Source organism: Halichoerus grypus, chromosome 8 (assembly GCF_964656455.1).
Source record: "Halichoerus grypus chromosome 8, mHalGry1.hap1.1, whole genome shotgun sequence".
Classification (NCBI taxonomy): Eukaryota; Metazoa; Chordata; class Mammalia; order Carnivora; family Phocidae; genus Halichoerus; species Halichoerus grypus.
In genome coordinates, this window is record NC_135719.1 from 138,198,165 (window position 1) to 138,217,842 (window position 19,678).

The 19,678-nt window shown below is 38.3% G+C and overlaps 1 protein-coding gene across 3 annotated transcripts in view; it reads right to left on the reverse strand.

The window, feature by feature from the left end:
• Positions 1-19,678, reverse strand: part of EFCAB11 (EF-hand calcium binding domain 11) — a 140,852-nt gene that overhangs the window by 115,772 nt on the left and 5,402 nt on the right. For 2 of the 3 annotated variants that reach the window (XM_036085519.2, XM_078054093.1), the window contains exons 4-5: positions 6,010-6,111; positions 5,094-5,184 (exon numbers count right to left, since the gene is read on the reverse strand). In XM_036085519.2, the coding sequence (XP_035941412.2) occupies positions 5,094-5,184; positions 6,010-6,111 (193 nt within the window). Of the gene's footprint in view, positions 1-740; positions 762-5,093; positions 5,185-6,009; positions 6,112-19,678 lie in introns of all 3 variants that reach the window. The other variant, XM_078054094.1, reaches the window with a different exon arrangement.

Consider the following 19,678-nt stretch of genomic DNA (forward strand, 5'->3'; position numbering starts at 1 on the left):
GCGGGCAAAGTCAGGAAAGAACATGAAGCCAGCTCCTTGATAACAGCTGATGCTAAATTGTGAATCACAAGCAACCCCAAAATAAAGCAAAGAGAGGCCATCAGAGATTGATTCATGAAAACCACATGCAAAAAGAGAAAAATGGAAGGCAAAGCCACATGTGGTTATAAAGCTCCTGATTGCATTTTAAAGTACTTTTTCCTAGTTTAGAAGAAATAAATTAAACCATAAAAAAACCCTGAAAGTGAGAATTTCACTGTCATTGGACATTCAGAGTAAGTAACAATGAACCAACAATTATTTATTAAGTAAGTACAACGCATGAGGCACCAAGCTGGGGACACTGGAAGTTGCGAATAAGCTCATAAACTCAAAGAGCTTGTGTTGTGTATCTTATGAAGATAATCCTAAACACTGCATTTTTGTTTATGAAGTGAAAAAAAAATACAACCGTACATACTATCAAACTTAAGCAAAAGGAGACAAGACTGTTCAATGTAAAGAAAAGGAAAATTTTATCATGCAGGACCTTGAAAGGTAGGTCTAATCTGGGCAGGCAGGAAGTAGAGAAAGGCACTAACAGCAGGGGAAACAGAGAATGAAGTTTAAATACACATCACATGTTCAAAAGAACAAGCATTATGCCAAGGGAAACACAGGAATTTGGGGCTAACGAAAGATGAGTGTGAAAAGGAACCAGATGTTGGAGAGCCAGGTTAAATAGTTTTAACCTTACCTGTTGTTAGAGGCACTGAGGATTTCTGAATGTTTAAAAAAGAAAAAAAAAAAAACTATAAAATTTTCTATAAGTTCCACTAGTATTAAAGAAGAAAGTTATTTTTTAACCTTTTAGTGCTAGAAACAGCTTATTATCTCACATTCATTCTATTGTACAAACAGTACTATTCAGTTCTCAAACCTCCTGAACTTCTGCCATTTGTAGTGGGTAGGAAAAAAAAAAAAAAGATCTTCAGAAAAAGGATTCCCTAAGAACTTCTGAATAATGAAACATCACCTCTGATATAGCCTCAGTAATTTTAGTACAAAAATCATAATTATTAGCTCTAAGTAGAAAGCAAAGTTTCAAATACTGAAAGGAATCTCAAAATCTGAATCCACATGTTAAACATTTTAGGATATTTTTAGAGGTAAATAAACTAGTACCAATTTCTTTGTTTTTTGCATAACATATCATCTCTTGGTTTAAGAAAGTAACTTTGTTCTTCGAAACCCTTCCCTTGGTAGAAAACTTGTTTTCCTTAATTTATATGAAAAAGGCTATAATTAGCAGCCCCCAAGCAATCACTCATTAAAAATCTCAAAACCATTGTTTCCCCTAATAAGGCAAACACCTCTATAAAACAAGAGTTGTAAGTAGATATAGAAAGGTTTAGGGAAGATACTATAAAATAATATAGCAAAATAACAAAAGGAAATTAAACATCAGCATATATAGCTCAAGAAAGAAATGTAAAAGAGAAAGAAAACCACAGAAGAGAAAAAGAAAAGCCGCACTGGACACAGTCAAAGAACAGACTTCACTGAAAGTATGTGAAGAGACATGGTGAGCAAAACAAGCCAATGAAATAGAAACTAATAGACAATTTAAAAGGCCTTTCAACATAAGCATAATCAGCATTCTCAAAGAAAAGGAAAATGACTCAAAAATGTTAATGTTCAATTCACTATAAATTTTTATTCAAGGACAATGGCCCATGTGAACATTCTGAAATGTGAAAGACACCAGGGAATACAGTTATGATCCCTACTAGAGGACAGACTTCAGCTAAACAGAAACTATGGCACAAGGCCTGGAAGTGAGCTTTGAATCCACATAACTGTAGAACTAAAACAAAAGAGATTGTGGTTGCCAATCATAAATGTTATACTATATATACCCATTAGAAATGTAGTGTTATAAAGCCTGACAATATGTATTTTTAAAAATCATACAGCCTTTATTCATGATAAAATCAATAATGTAAACATTCCCAGAGTAGTTAGGCAGCAATTCACAAACCTTCCAAAAAATATCTCATTTAGCTCTTGTGATGCTTTAATGAATGATCCGTCAACTTGTAAGCAAAATGATTCTTTGACATCTTATGCCTCAAGTCTGTCTTTTTGAATTGGTTGTTTTGGTTGTTTGGTTGGTTTTATTGTTGTGGTTGGTTGGTATGGCTTAAAAAAATTAAGATGTAATATGGACAACTACTTCTGAAAGATACCACTTTTGATCTTTATTAGTTTCTTTATGAAGAATATGGCAGTCAATGAATTAAAGGTAATGAAAACTTCAGTCATTCACACCAAAGATGACTCTGTCTAATTAGGATTCTCCCTCTCTAGTGATGTTCTTCTAGGGTCTTTGGATATCAGCTTTCTTCTGGGTAACTGTGTACGTAGGAAATGAACTCCATTCCCAACGGTCAATTAAGTCAAATGCTACCCCAGCTGTGCAAAAATGAGTGTCTAACCTAAGAAACATCGTGTAATTTTGTATCACTAACAGCCTTAGCAGCTGATTTTTTCCTTATTCTTGAAAATTGTTGGAACCACTGACACAGAGTTGTGTGGAAGACAGACATCTCTGTGTTTTTGGCCTACTTCAATCTACACTTAGAGGAACTATTTTTCTCTCCTTATTTGGTTTCACAACTTCATTTAATACTTGTTATGCATCATTAATTCCAGTTAAGGGATTGTGATGCTAAAAATAATAAAAACGAGTGTTTAAAATGGGCACGTTCAAATAACTAAAATGCCTTGTTTGGCTGTGGTCTCCAAACTGTTTCAATCCATAATCCTAGGGAGTATAAGATTTGTGGGCCTTTCATATGTTTATTTACAGGTTATATGCACACATGCTGCTATATTAATATAGTATATACATTATAAGGCATAATATAGAAATTCTAAAGAATTAAAGATAAAAATATTTTATTTATTTAATGGCAAATGATTTTTGCTATCACTAGAAATTATTAATAATACTAATAAAAATAATGTGATTTAATATACTTTATAATTTCCAAACATCTCAATTTAATCCTTTGTGATTGAGCAATTTGTTTTAATACTTGGTTTTAATGGCTGTCAAAGATACCTCATGAAGATATGTGGACCTAAGTGGGAAAAGGGCCTCATGACACTGAGTATCTTGATTTATAATTCCATCCTCCAATAAGGAAAAGGTTCAGGGGTGTTTTAAGGGTTTCTAAAAATTATTATTTTATTGTTATTGCTAACTGAAATTCAGCTAGTATATGTCTATCTCTCCTGATATTAGTTGCTCTTGAAAGCTTATTAAAGTTATTGAATTTTTATATCTTTAGGAATTGTGTTCTAAAACCACTGAAACTTTATAAGATTTTTTTCCACTGGGTTAGGACATTCCACTTTCAACTTATTGAACATGCAGATGTGAAGGGTTTTAATAAGTGTCATATATCACTTTTTAAAATAGAATCACATTTCCAAACATTCATTTTCAAAAATGCTTTCCTGGAAGCACAGATTTCTTTTGAGAAGTAGTTTCTCACACATTCTTAAAACACTGCTTCTATAGGGAAGGGCTGTAGTTAAGTGTATTTTTCAAAAATACACTTGAACTATGAGGTTACACCTACTGAAACTGTTTAACACATAAAGGTCAGCAAACATGGACACTTGTCTTTTGTTAAAAGAAAAATGCAGTAACAATTCTCTATTCTTTCCTTCCATGAGGAAGAAATACATTGACGCTCATTACTCATCTCATCACCAAGTGTATACAAAGATGCTACCATATTTCAAAGGTCTTGCTGTTCTAGAATCAACTAAGTAACAGCATCCTATGGCATTCTGTCTACTTCTGGCTTTAACTCCTTTGCTCTTCTTCAACAGCGTGCTCGATAACTTGCTTATGAATGTTGCAGGAAAAGAACTTCATAAAGGTCATTGTCAGTGACAGAGCAAATCCTTATTTCAAATAACCTGCTTTATAATTTCTATGGAGCAGGGATGGCTTCCGGTCAGATTTCATGAAGTTATTTTTATCCCAATGGGAACATCTTCCCTACGTTCCTAGTATCCACTCTCTCCTTCTTCCTCTCTATCAGAAACTCAGAGGACACATGACTACCCAGAGCAAAGAGGACATTTTCCAGTCTCTTCCCCCTTACAGCTACCCAGCACCTTAAAACTAAGTTTGGATCACTAGGATGTAAGTAGAAACAATGAATAGCCTTAAGAGGAAGGGAATCTCTTCTGCTCCCTTTCCTCTGACCTAGATGGAATCCAGATGTGATCACTGAAATCTAAGCAGCCACCTTGCAGCAAGAGGGAGATACCTGGTGTTGAGGCAGCCAGAACAGAAAGAGGAAAGGAATCTGGGTCCTTCATGACCATGTTGCCCTCAAGTCAGCCCCAGACTGCCTGTGTTCATGTGGGAGAAATAAAGTGCTGTCATTTTTGAGTTTCGTGATTCTGGGTTTTCTGGTTCTTATCGCAATAGGGACCACTAATGGATACACCTGGGAACAGCTGAGGAAGAGCTCACACAAAGATTCAGAGAAGACTCAGCTCTGCTGTCTTATCACGTCAGCACGTGCTTGCGCCATTCATATGACCTTCACTCTACAGCTTCCTAACAGAAACTACGTTTAAGCCACTTGCCCATATTGTCAGGAGTCATCTAATAAAGGACATAATATAACCATTATGTCTCCTCTATCAGGGATGCATGAACTGCAACATTTACAACAACTCTGAAAGCAAATGAACGAGGGGGCCACCATCAAGCAACCTCCACTCTTCTCTTCAGACAACTCAAGACCCACGTGTAACCTGTGTCTGATGAAACATTAATAAAGCTTCATTTTTTTTTTCTTGGTCAATATATACGTACACAAAGAAGTTCTACTTTTCCCCCTGCTCCTCTCCCACCCTTACCAACAAATATCTATACACACTTCCCTGGTGTGCAAGCACTCCACTATCAAGGGTACAGATGGAAAAATCTGCATACATAAGTGTTCTCCATAAGGCTGAAAACTTGTAAAAGCAAATGGTAAATCGAGGGGTGGGTGTATATAAAGATTTTGGTGCCTTACCTGAATACGTCCAGAACAGTCCTTTCTGATAACTTGGGAGCCACCTGCCTAAATGCTTTCTTGAAATCTTCCAAAGTTAAATACCCACGATCTATTTGACATGAAAATATAAAACATTCACTTACTTCTATAAACCCTATGAAGTGCTATCTCAGCCATATTTGTGTGAAACTTTCTTACTCGAAGAAAAGCAGTAAATATAAGGTAATCTGAGATTGTCTCATCAGAAGAATTTAAGAATCAACCACCACTCTCCTTCAGTGCAGGCCCAGATGATCTCACAGGTCATTAGCTGATTCTCTGAGTGCCAGGGAATGGACTGCAGACACACACTGCCATAATGGCATTAGGCTTCAAGTCTATGTGAATTGCCAAAACAATTTATTCTTCAAAATTCACTTTTTTTTCTTGCTTGGCATTAGAATTATAATATATGAATATTTAGAGGGAAAACATCACAGCAGCAAAGATGCTGACCCTGGACTCCATGAGTCTTTCCATCCTGTGTGTGATCTATGCAGCACAGGGAGTTCAAAGTCACTTCTCTCGGCTATATCCAGCGTGAGAAAGTGTGGGTCAAAGTAGGAGTCAAAGGAAAAGGCCTTACGGTTCCCCACACCTTTGTAGGTGGCTCATGACCTATAACCCCATGTGGCCAGCCCTTTTGCTATTCCCATTACAGTGTAGGCAAATCCTAAGTATAATTACATAACTCTAAATATTATTTTATCCATGGTAAATGTCAAGAGTTCAAGACTGTGATAGAGAAAAAAAATTCACACCAACATCTAGGTAATAGCTAATGAATACAGTAAAATAATCTTCCAAGTATACTGATTATTTTATTTACTGAGAGTACATAGCAAATTTTCTTAATAGCAATTTTTTTATATCAAAACAATTTAAAGATACTTACAGTGCCTGTCAAAAGCTGTGAAGATGTGTCTTATTTCATTCCGATGGAGTTGAACTTCCTTCTTTTTTCTAACAATATTTAAAAACTCCTCAAGTAATATACCTAAAAGTTAGAAAAAACAATTTGCCAAAAGTGACCATCTTCCTCTTTAAGAAAAAAACAAAAATATAAATGAAAAGTGATACATATCATGAACAAATTTTATCTTAGTTTTGATGAACAGTGCATATTCTTAAAGATCTATAAAGTTGAAAAGACATTTTGCAAAATGCTAAATAGACCCAACCCTAGGAATCAATAGCAGAAACAATAGGCACTGCTGGAGTTCACTGAGCTTTTCCAGGAGATAAAGGAATGGTGACCTCAAAAAAGTGTAACACTGTAACAGACAGGCCTGAAACTACTTATTAAACAAAGTGTCCTAATTTTTCTTTCCTTATGGTTCTTTGATTCTTTTTTTTCCTAGCCAGATGTCATTATGGTGGGTTTTTTTTTTCCAACCGGGAGATCGGGACGAAGAAGTAGTTTCTCAAAAGTCAATACCAATTGCACACCAGAGATAAAGGTGGAGAGAATATTCCATAAACAATAGAGCTGGCATCGTCCCCAGCCTTGGGTACGCCCCGCCACTACTCTGCAGCCTCGGGCTCTGCTTCCTGTGATTCTCATAATAAAAGAGCCCAGCGTGATCATATGAGGTTGGATACTGTGCTTACAATGTCTATTAAAATGAATTCTAATGTGATCTTTGTAGTAGGTTTAAAGAGTAGAGTCAAGAATTTAAACATTTTAGTGAACTGAGCCCCCAAAATATAAAAAGAACAGTTCATTTTAGTAACTCAGAATTTCCATTACTAAATGTATCACTATTTTTAAAAATAGCCCCAAGTCATATAATAACCATGTGCTAATTTTTAAGAACTTGCACTTTTGGTAAGGTAATACTGAGCCGTATACCTTTCCGAAAATAGTTGCAACGGGTTTTAAAAAATAACATAGAAAATAGTTTTCTTAAGGGAACTTCGTGCAATGTTGGTAGGAATGTAAACCGGTGCAGCCACTATGGAAAACAGAATTAACAGAACTACCATCTGATCCAGCAATTCCCCATCTGGGTATTTACGCAAAGAAAACAAAAACAGTAATCTGAAAAGATATCTGTACCCTCATGTTCACTGCAGCATTATTTATACTAGCCAAGATATGGAAGCAACCTAAGTGTCCACTGATGGATGAATGGCTAAAGAAGATGTGATACACACACACACACACACACACACACACACACACACACACACAATGGAATACTACTCAGCCATAAAAAGGAATGAGATCTTGCAATTCTCCACAACATGGATGGACCTGGAGGGTATTATGCTAAGTGAAATAAGTCAGAGAAAAATAACATATGATACCACATATAAAAAACAAAACAAATGAATAAACAAAACAAAACTTGAGAGATACAGAGAACAGATCAGTAACTACGGGGGGGGAGGGAGTGGGCAAAATGAGTGAAGGGGATCAAGAGGTATAAACTTCCAGTTATAAAATAAATAGGTCATGGGAATATAACATACAGCATGGTGACTATAGTCAATAGTCAATAATAATGTATTGTATATTTTAAAGTTACTAAGCGAATAGATCTTGAAAGTTCTCATCATAAGAAAAAACAATTTTGTAACATCCGTATGACCACAGGTGGTAACTAGACTTATTGTGGTGATCAGTTCGCAATACATACACATAAGGAATCATTTTGTTAAACACCTTAAACTAATATAAAGTCATATATCAATTATAGTTTACTAAAAATAGTTTTATTTCCTAAGGTTTTCTTATTTGTAGTTAAAGGTTTAGAAACTTTAAAAGTCAATCTATCTTTATGTTTAAATGCTCCTTTTATGACTCTTTAGGACCCACTGTGTGCCACACAGTGTTGAGCCCTGGAAATAGAGGGGAAAAAAGAACACACATGATTCCAGTCCCAAGGGAGTTACTGGTCTAGTGGGGGAGACAGTGATTGCACAGTTTCAACTGCACATGGACACGTAATTATAAATCACGGCACGTGGATGAGGGAGAAAACGGGAAGTTATAAAAGGATCACGGGAATCCTCCTGCAGAGTAGATTCTGATGGAGTGCTCTCTAAGTAGAGGGAATATTTAAGATAAGACCTATGACAAGAAGGTACCAACTGGCTAAAGGTGAGGAAGAAGAACATTCCAGGAAGTGGAAAAAAAGTCAAGAAGGCAGCTGCATCTACCCTAAGCAAGAGGGCACACCTCCCAGTGCTTCCCAGAGTGCCTGGCACGTGCTCGATAAATGTGTGTTGTATGGAATTAGTGCATGCAGCCTTTCCCCCCATCACAGCTAAAGATATGCAGGGACGCAGCTCTGTTCTCATCTCGGCACTTTTGAGACCAGAGGACATATCGAGACTTCTTGCTGAGGATAAAATTGAAGTCTAGTCATGCCACGTTCCTACAGGTTCAAATCTGTTTACTTTCATGAACACCAAAAGCTCATCAATTAGATAGCATCTAGATTAGTTGAAATCCCTGAATAATATATTCACTGATCTCAGCATGCCCTACGAGACCCTTTACCATCTTGCCCCGTCTACCTTTCTGGCCTCCCGAGCAAACTTCCTGAGGCTTCCCCAAGGCAACAGACCCTTTCATACCTTTGGGCACATTGCCTGGAATGCGCTTCTCCTTTTTCTTCTACTGAAAGTTTACCTCTCCTTCCCTCTGCAACCAGTGCAAGTCTTCCCTGATTTCTCCCAGTTGAGTCCCTTTTCTGTGACCCAACAGCCCTCTGTTCATAACACAAGTGATTTTCTTTTCGAATCTATTAGGTCCTATGGAAATTATCTGATCACACGTCTGCCTGAGAAGCACTGAGAGGAAGCACTGTATGTGGTTTAAAATTGTATCCCCAGTGTTTGGCATAATACTAGTACACATAGTAGGCATGCAGTACATGTTTGTTGAGTAAGTAAATAAAGTAATAGGAAAATGTTTATTTCTAGTTGTCAGCAAAAAGCATTAAAATGTGTGTTTTAAATGATCTCATAACTCTGTAAAACTAATGCCAAAAGGAGGTTACTTTCTATTCACCTAGCCACCAAAATAAACCATCATTTTAGAAACCCCAATTTCTTAATACATATGATATAGTAAAAAAGCAAACGAAATTCAGAGAGAAAGGAAATGCATGCATAATATTTGCTCTTTACTTATCATTGCATCTGATTTAGGGAAATGATAAAAAAAAAAAAAAAACCAGGACAATTCCATGGTTCAATGTGTGATTCACACACAAACACACACACACACACACACACACAGAAGTACATAAGTAGTAATATCTTCTAAATTACATATTCAGAAAACTTATTGGTATTTGGAGCTATAAAGCAGTTAGGTCTTTATTTCAGAAGCCTGTGGGATAAAAAGCAAATGTTCTTTAGTTTTTCCTAGGAGAAAATGTGGATTTCAATGGAATGTTTACAACCACTTAAAAAGGACCACAGTCTAATAACACAATAACTTCATATATGTCATCAAGTTCTTTTACACTATTTTCCCACAGGATCATATGCCTTATTTTTTAAAGTCAATATTCCAAGGGTCATCAAGTAATATTAAGCCATGAAAACATATCCCCACTGCTCCCTCCACCCCCATGCCCTTAACTTGTCTTATCGTGCATGGCAACACATATCCAAGTGCAAGCCCCTTTTCTACAAAGGGTAAAGTTTCATTCAGCTTGGCTCTCACCCTCCAGTTGTACAACCACTTTCCAAAGCCAACGCATAATGGTTTGCTAAGTTTTATACACCTCGCTGCTCTTTAAGTGGCCTAGAAATACAGTTTCTACTACTAGCTCCACCTGCTGTCACAATATTCAAACCTAAAATTATCTCTTTACAAAGACTTTCAATAATTCTATTGCCACCAGATTTAATACTCAATGACAAATGCATTCCCTGTGTCCGCCCCTGGAGTGAAAGAATACGTTCAGAAAATTCTAATTTCAAATACAACATCGGGTCTCCTATGTACATTGTTCCACCAATAACAATTACCTAAATACACTTTACTGTACTTACACATTAGGATCGTAACAACATCAGGAACCACATAGACCTATGTGTTTATCTGAGTTTATTATTACTCTATCTACAAAAGGTGTTCAGAAATCACCTGGGTAGTTTTAGCTGTAGGAAAGGTGGTTCTTTATAAAACAAGTCTGACGTGCAGAGGAAATGAAAGCAGATTTATTTTGTTTGGAGCAAGGGGGCTTCTCCACCATTCCCTGTCCAGCAATGCCCCTGGAAGTGCCCCCACAGGACCTAGGATTGAGGACCATACCTTAAAACCACTGGGACCAGTGGTTTTTACAAATCCTTCCAGACTCCGTAAGTCTATGCATTTTCCATACCATTGGAAAACACTTCCTTCCATTTTATAAACTACTCTTAGCAAAATGGACTCTTTCCATGTTCTATAACAAATATATATATTTTACCTTGCAAACCACTTAATATATATGATATAGATATGTCATGTACAGAGAAAGACTAGGAATGTTATCGTTTGTATTTTTTGTTTTTAAGTAGTTTCCTAGGAGAATAATCATCTTTTACCACAGGGGTGGATATATTCAAAAAGTCCAATAAAACTATATAAATTTTTTGCTTGAAAGTTTCATTATATATATATTTTTTGTGGTTCACAAAACCACTGACCCTAAGCTTCAGGGCCAGTGCACACAGAGAAATCCTCTTGAAAATGAAGTCGTCTAGTTTCTGGCTATCACAGTGAGCTTAAATTAGAAACTGCAATAAACCTGGGGAGAGTGTAGGAGAAAACAGTAAAAATGCCAAGTTATTTAGACTAAGTCTGGTCCTAGACTTAGGGGAAAAGGGAGGGTTCACATTCATTGTGCCGTATAATAATTTTTCCAGGGCCCGAAAATGCCTAAAAATGAGGTTTTAAAAGGATTAAGTGGCTTTTTAAAAGGTATAATGCAAGCCTTCTCTAGTATGAGAAATAAAATTCAGATTATGACTTCTAGAGGCCATGAGGGGAAAAAAGAGACAAAATGTGTTCCCATAAAAAGATTGCAAGGACAGAAGGCAAAAGTGGTGTCAACAATGGTGAGATGTCCCCTATGTTCATCTCTTTTCTTTCTTTTTTTTTTTTAGAGAGAGAGAGAGAGACAGCGTGCGAGCGAGCACACGTGCCTGGAAGAGGGAGGAGGACAGAGGGAGAGAATCTTAAGCAGGCTCCCTGCTGAGCATGGAACCCCCACCCCGGGCTTGATACCACAACCCTGAGATCATGACCTGAGCTGATCCATCAACCTGAGCCAAAATCAAGAGTGGGACACTTAACCGACTGAGCCACCCAGGTGCCCCCATCTGTTTTGTTTCTTAGGGTAAAAAAAGAGAGAGAGACAAACCATACAACAGACCCTTAACTATAGAGAACACACTGAGGGATGATGGAGGGGAGGTGGGTGGGGTGGGGAGGTACGGTCCTCAATCCCAGGTCCTGTGGGGACACTTCCAGGGGCATTGCTGGACAGGGAATGGTGGGGAAGCCCCCTTGCTCCAAACAAAATAAATCTGCTTTCATTTCCTCTGCATGTCAGACTTGTTTTATAAACACATAGGCTAGATGGGTGATGGGGATTAAGGAGGGCACTTGTTATGATGAGCACTGGGAGTTTGTATGTAAGTGATGAATCACTAAATTCTACTCCTGAAACTAATATTACACTGTATGTTTTTTTTTTTAAAGATTTTATTTATTTGACAAAGAGAGACACAGTGAGAGAGGGAACACAAGCAGGGGGAGTGGGAGAGGGAGAAGCAGGCTCCCCGCTGAGCAGAGAGCATGACTTGGGACTCGATCCCAGGACCCGGGGATCATGACCTAAGCCGAAGGCAGACCCTCAACCCACTGAGCCACCTAGGCACCCCACACTGTATGTTAACTAGAATTTACATAAAAACTTGAAACAAACAAAAACAAAGGTGAGCTGTCACAGCAAAATGGATAAGTAAATTCAGAGCATTAACATTTTTCTTCCGGCTTCCTGAATGAAAGTAGGGGAATAAAGAGAAAAGAATCTACCTTAATGGAAGAAATCAAGTTTTACTATATCATTGGGAGGAAAATGAAAAGAAAGAGTAAAAACAGGTTATAATAGAGAAATCTGAACCAATAAAATCTTACTTCTATCAAACATGGACAGGAATCGTTACTTTTTTTTATTGTGTACATCTCCTGCTCATAAACCATCAGAGGTTCCTCCTTCCCTTCATAGTGCAAAGTCCCGATACCTTATTCTGGAATTTAAAGCTTCATTATTCCTTCTAGGCAAAGAGGTCCTCAATCCTCCTTCTTAACACTCAGCTTCCATCAGGGCAGCTTACTCTGCTGAACACAATTCATTTATAGGTAGGAACTACACTCCTTGCTGCTGTGAGAGGTAAAAATATTCCAAGGAGGGTGGATTCCGTTTACGGTAGGATTCATTACTAACAGTATGACAGCTGATAGCTTTGGATATGAAATCTGGAGGTGGCTGGGCAGGGAAGAGGGGGTTCTGGGAAAAGTCTCAGCCTCTGAGGGTGGGCACTGGGGGAAGAAGGTCTGAGAGAGAAAGCACACAGGGGTGGACTGCAAGACAGTGCTAACCAGGCCTTTCCCATCGCTAGCTGTGGAGAGGGAGGGATAAAGCCCTTCTCCGTACTGTTAGCAAATGCCTCAGCATTTGACATGACACCCAACGTTTATATGAACACAGAGTGTGCCCGGTAAGCAATCCGTGCTGAGCTCTGCCTCCACACTGGTACGGCAAAGCACAGAGAGCACCAGGGGCTGGGGGACAAGCACACAGATGGCATCTACATTCATTCATTTCACTAAGTCCTCTTCTTTGCTTCTCCAACTTTGCAAAACGTCCTTTCCCATCCAGCTCCGGTCCACACCTCCTGTCTCCCTCCTCTCATCTCTTAGAGGTTTTCTTGCCCACAGTAATTATTTGACATCTGGCCATAAATGAAGTGACAATACCCTTTTATCTTCCCTATCTTCAGTCAGTGTCTGTGTCTCCTAATTCTTTTCTACCCTACAATGACACTCAGCATCCTCTAAATGGGTAATGAAATAAATTAATTTAGGGGTGAACATCTACGGCCAACACCAACAAAATGGTCCTATGATTATGATTGCAAGATAAGGTAAGCATAAGGTGTATGCATTTCCTGATCACAGAAAAGAACTAAGAGGTCAGCTGAAATCTGAAGTCAAACAAATAAAACCTTGCTAAACCTGCTATACTGGGACCTTAGTTCCTTAGGTAGGAGCCCCAAACAAGAAAACGTACACAACTAAGAAGGGTGTTCACAGTAGAACTTAAAACACTAGAAAATGGACATTAAAATTTAAATTTGGGAAAACAATACATTTCACAATCAACTATTGGGCTCAAAACAACTCAGATGAGAGAGTAATAAATAAAAGTATATAAGCCAATTGGCCATTAAGCTCTTCCACAAATTATTTTCCAATTGAACTAACACTGGAGAGCATGACTGAGTCAAACAGTCCATAACCACCATTATGATGAGTCAATCTCTTTGATTTTTCCATTGTTTAAGTTGAAGGTTATAAGTAAATTCTTGGAAAGCTTTTCCTTCTTTAAGTATGCAAGTGAAGTATGTTCATTGTTTTCAAAGGGTAATATGAAAACAGGAAGGAAAAAAAAAGCTGGATCTAATTACCTAGTGAAAAGAAAATTCTGAAGTACTTTTTTTTTTTTTCCCTTGGCATATTTTATGTGGATCTGGGATGAAAACACACTGACAGCTGTGTGAGGATTCAGTGGGGCAATATTCATGCAGTTCTTACTCGCAGCACTTAACATACTAAGCAAAAGTCCCATAAATCTTATTTGTTGTTATTCATATAAAACGCTCAACAATTTACCACACAATGAAGTCAAATCATTGGATATCACATGTGGTCTTTCTTTGCCCTTCGTGTAACTGCTGAGACATGTTTGGCATTAAACCACTGGCCTACAATGAAGAAAGTTTAAGGAAGAGCCTTACAAAATTCACTAGTGTATTTACTGAACAGTTTGTGAACGTCAATGGCCACGCATCAGTCTCTCCTCCATGTGACGTCGTGAAAGAAATATCCCATATCAGGGAAAACAGTCTCTCTAGATAAGAAGTTTCTATTGCATGGACGCTGATCATTGGATTGCCATTCCCTATTTGTTCTGGAGATTAGGTAGCTCAGAACCAAATCTGACATCAACCTCTAACAACAGTGGAGAACTTTCTGTGTACTGATCCACCTGTGATGGAAGTTCCTAGGGGAGTGAACACTGGCCTCAACTCTGTCACAATGACTAATATGACCCATGGCACTATTAAAATCAAGGGAAGGGTTTATCAAATGGTTGAGAGGGTGAGCTTGGAGATCAGACCACTGTGGTCTGCTACTTAGCTAGCTGGGCCACCCTAACTTAACCTGAGTTTCAGGATGTTATAAACTTATAAAATGAGGATAATCTTGATAGCATAGAGTCGTATTAAATTGAACAATTCATGCACAGTGCTCGTCATGAGTCTGCACATGGTAAGTTTTCAGAAAGTCATAGCTGTAATTATTACCTATAATAAATATTGTAACACATGTGGATGTATTTTGTAAATAAATAAAGAACCATCAAATGCCAGGATCGAGATATTTTATTATTCCTCTCTAGAGCCTAATTTCCTCATTTAAAAGAAGGGAACAAGTAAGTTTTCTAGGTCTCTTCTGGTTGCAACCTTCTTTTGTTCTCTATACTTAGAGAAGGTATGAACTGCATCACAGAGAACAAGCGTTATTAGGAAATACAACCCTCTAAAAGGGGTCGCAACAGCACATATTAGAACCACCCCAACAGTGATCTGTTGTTTCTTAAACAAGAGGCTTGATTTTTTTTTGTCTCCCACTAATATAATTCCTTGTTCCCAGTGCCTAAACAGTTTTTGCTGATACCTGCTTGTTAGACATTAAAATGCCTTCTTGCTACTTCTTCTGGCTACCCTCAAATTCTCCCAGTGTGAGTTTCCTAGAGACACTCTACTCTTGTTTCTAATGGCTTTGACTTCACTTTTCATTCCTCTTAATTTTCACAAGGAGAACCTACAGAAACGACCGCCTTTTAGAGAGACCAGAAGCTCCTGGGAAGTAGGACCTGGGCACCCAGGTTTAGGTACTGTGTGAAGTGTGTGCCTGGTTAAGACTCTGCCAAGTCAGGATCAATCCAGATGTGAGTCTGGATCTCACCCAGGAAGCTGGGCAGCAACTGGGCCTGCACAGAGATTAGGGTGGCATGCCTGAGACCTGGCGTGGCCTTGTCTGGATGTAGAAAGAGCCACAGCTAGCTGGAGAACTCCCGGGTCATGGCTACCAAGAACACCTTTGCAAAATGGGATTACCTGAATAAACAGCTTCCAGAAAGCCAAGGCCAACATTTCAGTTCTTCTTCAAGATCAAAACATTAAGGAGAGAGATCATATATTTGACAAAACATTTAAGCTGTGCATAAACCCTCTTCCTGCATGAAAAATAACATGTAAAAGGTGACTCATGTATGGAAAGGGTGAAAAGAAGGAGTTGATGGTCTGAAATTGGTTCAGGAGTGAAGAGTTCTAACAGAAAAAAATTAGGTTAGCAGCAATCACAGTTTGGCAGTGATTTCTTGCTAGGATGACTTTTTTACTCTTTCTTTTGAGTATTTGTAGTCTTGAGTCTCCCTCTCAAGGGAATACAAATTAAAGCTAGGTGGAAAGGTAGTACCCTGACTTTAAGTCTATTCCTTTAATCTTGATGGTAGTGATTCTCTGAGAAGGTTAATTTGCCATTGAGATCAAGACCAGAAGAGGAAGGAGAGGAAAAAAAGAAGAAGAAAGAAAAAAAGGAAAAAAAAAAAAAAAGAAGAAGAGGAAGGGAAAAGACTGGAAACCTGTAGACTGAGGAGAGTCCTTTGACACAAATTTCAGAGCAAGGTGCTAAGCACCTCCACTGTGATCTCATTCCTCCCCTATCTTCCCCTGAATTTCTCAGAGGACTAAGTTATTTTGTAACCTTTTGAAATATATCTTAAAATTAATTATTAGGAAAAGATGCTGTGAAAAGAAGCATCTTCATGATCTCACTGAGAAGTGGATGTGAGAGTAGATGTAATATCCTCCATATTAAATGCAGGAAAATGCATATGGGAGCCGGTCCGGGAGCATATCGTCAAAGTCAGAAAAGCCTCATAAGGAAGACTATTTTCACTATCAAAAAATTCCAGTTTTGAAGCAATTCTTACGCCATAAGAGATTGAGAAAATGTTCGATAATAAGGCAGTCTTCATTGTATACGAGAGAACTCAGGCTGGGAGAGACCACGTAAATGCAGTGAATGTAGAGAAACTCTTATCCAAAACATAAAGCTCCAGTGGACATGAGCACTAGTATGAAAAGGAAGCTCTATGACTCCAACAAATGTGAGAAATATTTCTGCGTGAAGTCAAAACTCAAGAATTAGAGAATTCATAAAGGAAATTTTGTAACTTTCACGAACACATCTTTAGCCACAAGTCATCGTCAAACTGAGTCTCTCAAACACCAGGAAAAAAAAAAAAAATATATATATATATACACACACACACACACACACATATATACACATATACATATATATGTATTTATTTATGGGAGGAAACTAACAATGGCGTACTTGGAGCGGCCTCTTGCCACAGATCAGTTTTCACTTTCTATCTGAGCACCCGCACACACACGAGAAACCTTTAGAAGGTAATGAAGGTAGAAAACCTTCTGCCAGAATTTACCCTTCAAGTTACCCATACAGGAGAGAAATCACATGACTGTAACACAGGCAGGGAAATCTTTTTATGAAGTCTTATAAAACATGAGATAATACATGGTGGGGGGATCTTATGATACTGAATGTAGGAAAAAGTTCTGTCAGAGCCCATCTTGGCTCTACATCAGAGAATTCACTATACCTGTAAAGAACGTGGGAAACCTTTCTTCCGGAAGAACACCTCTTTGGATATCAAAGAACGGGCTGAGGAAAGAAAACCTTCTGCGCGAAGGCAAACCCTCAATTCAGAATCAGAGAACACACATTAAGGAGAAGATCTATGAAAATAATGAATGATCGGAGAGTGCCTCCAGCAGCAGTCACACCTGCTATATCAGAAAAGTCGCAAAATGAAGCAGCACTGGGTGAGTAATGTGTGGGGAGGACCTTCACCCAGACAGAATCACTTACTGTCAGGGACTGTTATGGAGAGAAACCCTATCAACGCAAAAAATGTGGGAAATCCTTCTGCCAGAAGACAGAAATCTTTTAGATTAGAAGATTCACATAGAAACCCACAGAAAAAAAGGTAGGTAAGGCATCATCAAGAAGTTACAACTAACTGAACATTACAGAAATAATATTTGAATATCCTCAAAGCACGAACAGTTTTATAAGAAATTAAAGACCTGGGGAAATTCCATCAAGTTAGAGGGTTTGTTAAAAACACATTCTCCTGGGGCACCTGGGTGGCTCAGTCAGTTAAGCGTCTGCCTTCAGCTCGGGCATGATCCCGGGGTCCTTGCTCAGCTGGGAGTCTGCTTCTCCCTCTGCTCCTCCGCCTGCTTGTGCTTTCTCTCACTTGCTCTCACTTGCTCTCTCATTCAAATAAATAAATAAAATCTTTAAAAAAAAAAAAAACCACATTCTCCTGCCAATCATTTGCTCTAGGAGTCATGGTTCATATGTGATTCCAGATCTTGTATACAAAAAAAGCAATCAGTAAACTCCTTCATAAATCTAACATTTATAAATAAAAATATTTTTAGGGGCACCTGGCTGGCTCATTCAGAAAAGCATGCGACTCAATCTCAAAGTCATGAGTTCAAGCCCCACGTGGGGTGTAGAGATTACTTAAATAAATAAAACTTTAAGAAGAAAAGATTAAAAAGAAAAAAAGAAAGAAAAAGCCACACCAGTCAGAAAGACACAGGAGCCAGCTTGAGGAAGCACTCAATGGCCAAGTCTGTGACAAAGTGAAGACTAAAATAATTAAATTAATAGAATGTAAATTATTAAAAGCATATAATTCATGGGTCCATGTCGATAATAAATAGATTGATCAAGAAGGGAGGTCTCAGGCGCCTGGGTGGCTCAGTCATTAAGCGTCTGCCTTCGGCTCAGGTCATGATCCCAGGGTCCTGGGATTGAGTCCCACATCGGGCTCCCTCCTCGGGGGGAAGCCTGCTTCTCCCTCTCCCACTCCCGCTGCTTGTGTTCCTGCTCTCGCTGTCTCTGTCTCTGTCAAATAAATAAATAAAATCTTTAAAAAAAAAAAAAAAAAAGAAGGGAGGTCTCTTGCCCATAGCCAAGAGCTAACTGGAAGAAGTACTGGGCGGGGTGGGCTGGGTAGCGCAGCTGGCATCTGACTCTTGATTTTGGCTGGGGTCATGATTTCAGGGTCCTGGGACAGAGCCCCAAGTCAGGCTCCATGCTCAGTGGAGAGTCTGCGTAAGATTCTCTCTTCCTCTGCCCCTCCCACTCATGCTCTCTCTCTCAAATAAATACAAAAATAAATCTTAAAAAAAAAAAAAAAGAAGCAGCACTGGGATTAGAAAATCATTACTTTCCAACCATTATGGCAAAGACTGGGTCAGACAAGAATCATGGTTATCAAATCTAGGGGGAAATTTTGATGAGAAGCAAAATATTTGCAATGTCTTCAGTATATCTCCACAGACTGCTTGTTAGTTGCTAAAGGAAGAAAAGATAAACAGAATACAATGGAGAAACTGGATGACATCTTGATCAGTGATAAAAATTAATATCATCTATGAGAGAGAGATGGGTATTATGTTCCTCCAGACGTGGCACCTAGAGAGGGACAGATCACCTAAACAGTATTCTGGCTCAGAATGTTTAACTTCAACCTAATTACAGAGAAACATCAGGCAAACACAAAACAAGGACCATTCTTAAAAAACAAATAGTGAGGGCTGGGCTATTTCCTCAAAAATATCAATGTTATAAAAAGGCAAGTTTAAAGGAGGCTAAAGAGACATGGCATCAAAGACTAATTCCTGTATTAAATGAGGAATGATGTTATTAAGGACATTATCAGATCAAGTGACGACACTGGAATATAAACAGTAAATTAGATAAAAATATAGTATCAATATTAGTTTATGAAGTTGCTAAGTGTGCTGTGGTTTTAGGTTCAGTGCAGTGAGAGGAGGGGGGAAGTGGTAGGAAGGGCCAAAGGGCTAAGAAGTTAACAGTAAGTGCACCTGGGTAAAGAGTATAGAGCTCTTCTCGGTACTATTTTTATTTTGCAACTTTCTGTAAGCTCTAAATTATTTTTTTTTAAAGTTAATTTTTAAAAAGCCAGTCCAGCATGTTCTGGACCCTATCTCCAAAAACAACAGGTATTTCCCTCTCTCATCTTCCTTTTCCCTCTTCACTAGAGCAATCTGCTAAACTCAGACACATCTTTAAGTGCAAAAAACAAAACAAAACAGAACTGCTCTAGACCCCCAGCCACTCCAGACCT